The 9,401-nt window shown below is 40.2% G+C and overlaps 1 protein-coding gene across 2 annotated transcripts in view; it reads left to right on the top strand.

Annotated features, from left to right (window-relative positions):
* Positions 1–8,147, top strand: part of LOC103519517 (serine/threonine-protein kinase PAK 2) — a 25,096-nt gene extending 16,949 nt beyond the window's left edge. For both annotated transcript variants that reach the window (XM_026830986.1, XM_026830987.1), the window contains 2 exons: positions 278–539; positions 7,861–8,147. In XM_026830986.1, the coding sequence (XP_026686787.1) occupies positions 278–539; positions 7,861–8,046 (448 nt within the window). In that variant the 3' untranslated portion in view covers positions 8,047–8,147. The remainder of the gene's footprint in view (positions 1–277; positions 540–7,860) is intronic.
* Positions 8,148–9,401: the final 1,254 nt, after the last annotated feature.

The following is a 9,401-nucleotide window of genomic DNA, read 5'->3' as shown; positions in this document are numbered from 1 at the left end:
ATTTTTTTCGTACTTGTCATTGGGAGAATGAGTGAGTAGCACTGATTTTTTTGGGTGTTTGGAGCTGCCCCACAATACATGATTAAGAACTTACGCAGTATGTCACCCTTGAATATTTTCCCGGTCAAAGGGGAAAGTATGCAATGACCAGGCGAGAAACTTGGTTGGAAAACCTGAACACCCCTTGACCAATTGTAATTATGTACTTATATTGTATTGTAAACAAAATTATAAACAATAAAATAATAATAATAATCTCTCCCCGTTTCGGTTTCAGTTTCCGCGGGGTGCGCGGTGACCCTCCGCCCCCTCACCACCATTACGCCCCAAGTCCGGTCGATCTGAAGCCCCTGCCCAAGGAGCCCGAACCGGAGGAGCGCACCGGCAAGAAGCACTCGAAGTCCGCCAAGCACAGCGGCGCCCCCAAGGGCTCGCGAAGCACCAGGCGGCCCGAGGCGGAAAAGCCGGTCATTTCCAATCCGACCAACTTCGAGCATACGGTGCACGTCGGCTTCGATGCGCACACCGGCGAGTTTACGGTGAGTTGTGCAACGCGCTTTTTCTGTTTTCGAGGTTGGTAATGGCTACATTAAGAAGCGCGCATACTTGGGCTAAAAACATAGTGGAGCGGATAGCAAAGAGCATAGAGTGATCGCTTTGAAGCCAACTGGTTTTGGCTAAACAAAATTTTCCGAGTGGGATGCCCTTCGAACTCAACCTTCGCCATTGATATAGCGTGAGGAAATTTGGGCTAGTCTTCTCCCTGTTTATAGTCCCCTAGCTAGACGCTGATCTACTCTCTGTTTATAGTCCCTCAGCCAGAAAGGCTCCTCCTATGAACATCCGCAAACATTTTTTTACCTTTTTTTTAATTTTATTTATTTATTTATTTATTTTTTTAGTGACATTTTCTTGCTGTATCGGCTTTAGCTTTTTTAGCCTTTGGCTTTACCAAAATGAAGAGCTTTTTTACCGCAGTAGCAACACGTTTTCAGTAAGCTTAGCATTTTGGCCTGGTTTGTCGGAACATCAAGTTATGCGTCCGCTTTTTTTTTCGCACTATTCATTTTGCCCTGGACAGTTTTCGCGCAACTTTTGGACGGCCTGTATTTTTCCATATTTACAAATTGTAGCCTGGTTTATCGAAGAACTTTTTAAAAGGCTCCTCCTATGAACATCCGCAAACATTTTTTTACCTTTTTTTTAATTTTATTTATTTATTTATTTATTTTTTTAGTGACATTTTCTTGCTGTATCGGCTTTAGCTTTTTTAGCCTTTGGCTTTACCAAAATGAAGAGCTTTTTTACCGCAGTAGCAACACATTTTCAGTAAGCTTAGCATTTTTTCGCACTATTCATTTTGCCCTGGACAGTTTTCGCGCAACTTTTGGACGCCCTGTATTTTTCCATATTTACAAATTGTAGCCTGGTTTATCGAAGAACTTTTTAACCACCCTTTTGCTACCAACTGTTTCTCACATTATGCATATTTCCTTAAATATGGTAATCTATCGCTTTTTTAATCACTCGGTATATTGACATGATTGACTCATCTTACCAGTAAAACAAAAGAAAGTAACACAAGTAGTTATCGTACTGTATTAGTGTATTACAGTTAGATTTATTTTTACCAAGTTGTTTTACAATACTAATCTGAGAATGAGACATCTAATCCGCTTTTCGTTTGTAGAAACATAATTATGTAGTACTAAAAAACATATGTAGCATTTTATGACTCATTGACATTTACATACTTAATATAGGTACTTAGACATGTTGTGTAGTTTCGAGTAATGATTGATAGCAGTAATCACGGCGGGGTCTACACTATTGATTACTAGATAATAGCAATCAATAGTTACGGTCTGTGCCCTAAATCACCAAAGTATGGAAAAGTAGGTATCTTACAAGTGTAATAGCCAATGGAAAAGCAGAATTTTGAATTTGGACGAATCATATCGAAATATGGAATTGTAAATACTTTTCCATACTTTGGTAATTTAGGGCACTGGTCTACAGTCTATAGAACACTTTTGATGACGTCATGTCGTTTGCAAAAAACAGCACTTTGAACAGTTAGTTCGGTTTAGACAATCCGAATAGGTCCAGACTTCCAGAGGGACTCGTAGACTTCCAGAGGAACTCGTAGACTTCCAGAGGGACTCGTAGATTTTAGAACCCTCAGCCCTATAGTGTGTCATGCATTTTTGTGTGGGACTTACAACTCGTGAACGCCACAACTCGCGAGAATTTGTCAACCCGAGTTCGCGAATCCGGGATTCAGAATTGTCTAAAACCCAGCATAAGCCAAATGTTGCAAAGCATGTTGTTGAGCCAAAAAGGTCTGACCAGTTAGCTGATCCCATATGAATTTCAACATGAGTTTGTAATCCCAGAATAACGTTCAAAAAATCTGGTGTGAACATCACACGACTTTCCTTATCCTATTGAATGGTGCTTATTTGGGTGTTCTGTTGTAACATTTACAATATCTCTAACCGTTTAGTGGATATAGCTGAAAACCGCCAAAAAGCGGTAAAATGCCGCCAACTGTTGCACCAGTCTTAACCAAATGTTTCGTGTCGCATCCTTGTCACATTTTACAGCTACATACCAAATTTCAAGTCTCTAGCTCTCACCGTTCTCGAGATATTTTGTTTACAGACACAGACACACAAAGGTGTTCCCTGATTGAAGATTCCCAAGTCCTGATTGGGATTCCAGATTGAAGTCACTGATCTTTGCCCCCGTCAACCTGTTACGTGTTGGGCAAAACATCTTAAACATCTTCATCTTCAGGTCATTTCCCCTGACAGCAATTTTATATTTGCTATTAAAATAATTGCTTTCCTACCGTGAGTACCGTGTGTGGTGAGGCAGAATCATCATGGTTTAAACGATAAATTTGAAGTTTGGCTTTAAATCCAACTCTATCTGCACCTATCCATATAGTGCAGGCTTGTCCAACCCGCGGCCCGTGAGTTGAGTTTTTGCGGCCCGCCAACTCTCTACCTTGGTCTCTTGCGGCCCTCGGGTGCCCTAAGGTTGGACAACCCTGATATAGTGTTTCTTCAGGTTTAGGTTCCTCCCATGAAAGAATAGAATACTGTTCCATGTTCCTTCAGATTTCGTTGAGGCCCTTTGAATGTTGTGGTGGGTCCAGACTTGGGTCCAGACTTGTGCAATGCAATGAAATTCGTTAGTTTGGACGTGTTTGAGAAAGTTGCAGCAAAGTTTTTTGAACATTGCAGCAAACGTTTGTGGGTATCCGAGAGGTTGGCGGTTTTCTGGCGAATGTCTTTGATGTGCGTTGCACTAGTTTGGACGTGTTTGCAAAGCATCGTGCAATGCAATGCAAATGATGTACCTACTATAGGCCATTACTAGTTGAGTATCGGTACTAAAATTCTCGGATACATGAAAAACGTTCGCATTCGTCAGATTTGATTTTACGTGCAACGTGCAATGCAAATGTTTTGCACGTTGCATTGCACAAGTCTGGACCCACCATAAGGGGTGAACTAAATTTCTTTCTCCACTATTTCTCGCGAAAAAATTCCTCTTGTTTACATTTCCTTCCAGTAGGTTACTGATAGAAGTCATGTGAGTACAGTCATACAGTGTTACTCAGTAAATAATCGGCTGATGATTCATGAGTGTATACTCAGAATATACTGGGTGGTCAAGTGTTTTGTATACGGAATGGTCGAGTGTTGAGACTGTTGAGCGAGAAAATTACTGGAAATTCCAACTTCCCAACCGAGGCGAGGTATAGAATTCTGTCGTGAATATAATAATATAATTTAAGAAGTTGATCACAATTGGGTTAGCCCCTGTTAGGATGGGTTTCACCAACCTACTTTTTAGCCCCTATCAGCCCTGTTAAGCCAACAGCCTTCTAAGGGCCGCTAACAGCCTTGTTAGCCTATACAAATCAAATAGAACTCAGGCTGTTAGCTTAACAGGCCTTCTAGGGACGAAAAAATATTGGTAAAGTCCACCATTTGTGTACTTCAGAGGCAAAGGGACTTTTCAGTCCTATGCTGGTAGTATAAACCTATTATCAAAGCACATTTATTATTATTACAAATTCTTTATTTAGACTGTCAACATAGGGCTAAGGCTAAGGAGTCTCTTTTTGTCAGCAGTTTCAATAATTTCTCGTTTATTTTTCCTTCATTTACACATTCTTGTCTATTGGGATATACCCAATTTTTTTGTTGCTGTTAAGGTGTGTCCAAACATAGTCGACCGGCCGTCGATCGACGAGATGAATCTATGTTATTGACTAACGTTGTGGATACACCTTTACAATAACAAGTGAGATACACCTTATTCTTTTCTAATTGTACATATGTACCTATACCTTTGTACCGTTTACATATAGAATAGAATATACCTTGTTTATACTACCAGCATAGGACTGAAAAGTCCCTTTACTCTCGCAGTCTAAACAAGGTCTTATATATGAGGGATTTCAATTTCTAATAGATTTATCGACAGGTTACATTATTAGTAAGTACTGTTCAAGTGTTCATAGGTCTTATAGGAACATACATAGGTACATATGTTTAGCCCAATACTATGTGATACATAATGTTGACATACTATGTAGGTATGTCATACATGCTACGTACATATGTTGGGCTGAGTAGATTGCACTGATAATTTGCAGTGTGTAAAATGCAATATCCGTTTCCATGATAACAAGAACCCGTAAAGATCATGTACCTCTCTATGTAATATACAAGGTGGTTCTGTAAACTGTACAGTTCAATTGGAAAAATGAACCTTATAATAAAAGTAATCCTTTGCTTTAATAACACCCTGAAACACTAAATAGGTACCTATACACAATACATATAGTATAGGTTTGTAATTACTTTGTCGTCACCCTGTAGTCACGTACTATTTAGGGTGGTATTTTAAAATGAAATTATTTTTAAATGAATCCTACACGATATACGAGTATGTATGAAATTTGTTTTTAAGGAGGCAATACTTGCGACTTCTTCTCAAGCAGCAAATATTACGTTATGTAGGCACTTTGTGGTCACCCTGTAATTATGTATATGGAAGTGTTATGTAGTGAGTTTAGGAAGGCGTTATATGCCGAGGAAGAGGATGTACAGGGTGTCCCAGAGTTTCTCTTTCATTCTGTAGGACGAAAACGCGTCTAGTGCTTCCAGTCAACTGATGCTAGTTTTAATGCTTTTTTTTTTCGTTTCGGCCAACGAGCTACCAAGAAGCTCTTTACTTTTTATCATTCTTCTTCCTCTTGAGCCAATATAACTTCATCCGGAAAAGCGTATAAACCCTGTAAGTAATATTGTTGAGAAAAAAAAAAAGGCAATTGTGTGTGTGTTTTCATTTTTTGTTTCAAGCTGCCTTTGAAAGTAAGTAGAAAAAAAACAGTGGTGTTTGCATACAGGGTGTTCTTACAAAGTGGTCCAAATAATGTCCAGAGTGGGTAGTGGCTTCTATATTTTTTTTATGGGGCCCCCGCAAGATTTCGTCGGGGCCCCGGTTCAATAGTGGATTGACGAGGGTGGATGCTTTAAATTTAAGACAGGGGGCCCTTTATTGTGTCTGTGGGGCCCCAAAATGGGGCCCCCGCAAGATTTCGCCGGGGCCCCGGTTCAATAGTGGATTGACGAGGGTGGATGCTTTAAATTTAAGACAGGGGGCCCTTTATTGTGTCTGTGGGGCCCCAAAATGTCCGGGCCCACCGCACCGCGGGCTTATTTGGGTGAGGTTTACTCCAGGACAAGGGAACAGGTCAATGTCCTCTACTTCCTATTAGAGGACATTGACTATTTGCAGGGGCATTATGTGATTTTAGAAGGAGTACTTTTATAATTTATATTTTTACTTTTTTTGTAGGCGGGGGCTGGAGGCCACTACTTTGAGGACACCCTGTCATACCCTTTTGCTGTTGTATCTTCCAGACTTTTTTTTTAACTTTAAATTAAAGTACAACTTTTCTCTCTCCTCTCTTTTTTTCTTCGCTTTCTATGTTGTGTTGTTTGATTTGTGTTATGTGGTATGTTCTTGAAAGTTTGAATTTTGTTTTTGACTTTGGAGAAAAATTAAAATTCAAATTTTTTTAACGAGTTGCAAGCCAGCCGCCGAATTGAAGCTTCTGTGCCTAACTCAAAACCAAACTAGTCCCAAACCAAAGGAACAATATTCAAAATTGCCAGCCTAGTTAGATTAGTTGGTAGTGCGTCTGCCTTGTAAGCGCTAGGCCGCGGGTTCGATTCCCGCCCGGGGCTCATGGGTGGATCAAAAGCTCATTCGAGAGAAAAATCTGGTGTGAACATCACACGACTTTCCTTATCCTATTGGATGGTGCTTATTTGGGTATTCTGTTGTAACATTTACAATATCTCTAACCGTTTAGTCGGTATAGCTGAAAACCGCCAAAAAACGGTCGAAAACCGCCAAAAAGCAGTCAAAATACCGCCAACCGCAGCACCTATCTCAACCAAACGTTTTGAGTTGCATCCTTGTCACATTTGTAAACTCCATACCAAAGTTCAAGTCTCTAGCTCTTACCGTTCTCGAGATATTTTGTTTACAGACAGACACACACACGGACCAATGGCTGAAACTTTGTATTTAGGTTACCAAAAGAAAGTTACAGCTACTGGCCTCTTGTTGTGCTAAAAAAACACTGCTGTTTCATAAAATTAAAGGAAAGGAATTTTAATTGTGTTAAGCATAAATGCTTGTCACAAATGTCGTTCCCCGCTTAATGCACTAGGTACGCTAAATTTTTTGACTTGACTTGGACTCGAACCACCAACCTCCCTACTGCACCACTGAGGTTGGTGGTGTTTCATAAAATTCCTGTCGAAAAGGGGCACGGTCAGCCCAGTAGTAACACCTTTGCTTGTCATGCAGGAGGTCCCGGGTTTCCACAACCATCGACAAAAATTTGTACTCGTTTTCCGATTGCAAATATTTGACGGTTTGCCCAAGCACACCTGGTGGCGGCAACAGAAGAAAAGACTGGAAGAAAGTGGACTATCAGAAGCTGACACCCAAAATAGAAGAGTTTATTAAGTAATAAATCCTACGTCAGCCAGTGATCTATTCTTTCTAGTTGCTTCCATAGAACGAATGAAAAACACACACTTTCCTCTACGCACGTGAACTTTCGTTGTTTATTTTCTATATATTTGATTTAGACACATTTACGATTATCGATTTCTACCTATTTGATTTACACAAATTTACGATTATCGATAAACAAACATGTACGTAAACCACGTGTTTGTAAAACGTGACCTCTACTAGTATTGAGATTAGGCGAGTAAAAGTTGGGCCTTTCCATTTTATTGATCGAACAATGCGAGATCCAAATTTAAAACTTTGAACTTGACGATTTTGTATTTAGGGCTGGGTTCACAAAGTGAGTTTAAACTAGGTTTAAGTTTAACTCTCGGATTAAGTGATCTGATTGGTTGATTTGTAAAAATTTCACCAAAAAATAAATACCTAAATGAATAGATCAGTTGCGCTTACTTGGGTGATGTTTCAAAGACATAGAGCAGGAAAAATGAGGACCAACGAAATTTTTCTTTTTCTTCTACGACTTCTAGATACCGAGATTATTCTTATTTTTTCTCCACCTATTAATTATAGTTATACACTTTTACCTATTGTAGTTTTTCGAAAACAATTCTCAAGGACATAAATCCATATTTCAAATTTCCCTTTAGAAATGAAATCGCCTTCCTTCCCCTCAATCGATCTTTTCTACTTTCTATGTATTACTAGAGAAAGTTTTGCAATCGGTCCAAATCTTTTTCTCCTATATCAAATTTGTTCCCTTTCGCTCCTCCATGTTCCCAGGGTATGCCAGAAGCATGGGCTCGGCTCTTGATGAGCTCGAATATTTCCAAGCTCGAGCAGAAGAAGAACCCCCAGGCCGTGCTCGATGTACTGAACTGGTTCGACAATTCCACCAAAGAAGCGAAAGGCTCCAAGTATATGACTACCACTAGAATGATGGGTAAGTATACTAATGTCGTATTGTGACTTACCAGTATGGTAGTTCATTGAAGACTCACTGTTTCCAGTATCTCCTCAGGCCAGCTACTTTCAATATTAAACTCATAAGTCAACACCACACAGGCCGTGATCCCTTGGTGAAGCTGTGATCAGCACAAAAATGTGCCCTAATACCTAACATCAATGGTTGGGAAATTTAAGGGTAATGATAGTGTTCCTTGTGGGAAATGATCGATTGGGGTGCCCAAAGTTGGGGAAGTGTTATTTTTGAACCGTTGCGTTGGCCAACCACTTCTATCTTCACGCCTTCACCAAAGGGAAAAGGATTTATTCATTTGTTTCTTTACCCATTAATTTACTTATTTATTTACCTGATTTACTTACGTAGGTATTTACCTAGTTCTTTATTTAACTAACATGAATATTCCAAGGTGTCTGTGACTAGTATCTATCAATATAGTGCTGATAGAATCCATTATCAGATCGGCAGATATACTTTACGACTAGTAATACATCCCAGGCTACCTATGTTATGACAACGAGAAGCTTCGTGGCGACATAAATAACCTGTGTGTCAGGGCCGGGGTCGCCCCAAATCGGGGCAAAATTTGAGCCCCAGAGTGGCTTGTTCTCCTTTTCTTTTTAAGAGATTTGATAGAGGGAACTGTCAGTAATTGCTAGGGTCTTATTGTCTTGAAAGAGAAGAAAGCAGGAAGACAGGATAGGAGAAAGCCAGCCGTTCCGAGAACGAACCTCATCTGTATAGGATAAAATCTGCCCCGGGCCCCTGGGCGGAAATCGAACTCGCGACCTAGCGCTAAAAAAGGTAGACTCGCTACCAACCTTAGTATTTACCTATTTCTTTATTTAACATGAATATTCCAAGGTGTGTGTGACTAGTATCAATATAGTGCTGATAGAATCCATTATCAGATCGGCAGATATACTTTACGACTAGTAATACATCCCAGGCTACCTATGTTATGACTGGTTTATGCTAATTCGGTAATTTGGTCTCAGTCGGAACTCCGTCTGATGTATTAGAAGACTATGATTGATTTATCTTGTCGATTGGTTGCTACTTACCACCTCTCTAGGGCCGTATTCAGGGGGGGGGGCGATTTGGCCCTGCCCTCCCTCGAGCTTCATTTTTCTCCTTTACTGTAGGCCAGACTCCAAAAATTTGGAGTCACCCCTATTTGGATACATGACTATTTGGACCCTCGGGCACCCCCCCTCGATAAAATCCTGGATGCGGCCCTGCACCTCTCTCTACTTCATTTGGCCTAAGGCAATACCTATACATGGACTTATACAGAGGTACTATCGACTTTGTGATGATCTCGTGAACTGGGAAATTCACTCCAAAATAGAATTAAAAA

The sequence above is a fragment of the Diaphorina citri genome, unplaced genomic scaffold (genome assembly GCF_000475195.1).
Source record: "Diaphorina citri unplaced genomic scaffold, Diaci psyllid genome assembly version 1.1 scaffold2768, whole genome shotgun sequence".
NCBI lineage: Eukaryota > Metazoa > Arthropoda > Insecta > Hemiptera > Psyllidae > Diaphorina > Diaphorina citri.
Note: the sequence above shows the minus strand (reverse complement) of the source record. Positions and strands in the feature narration are given on the sequence as shown.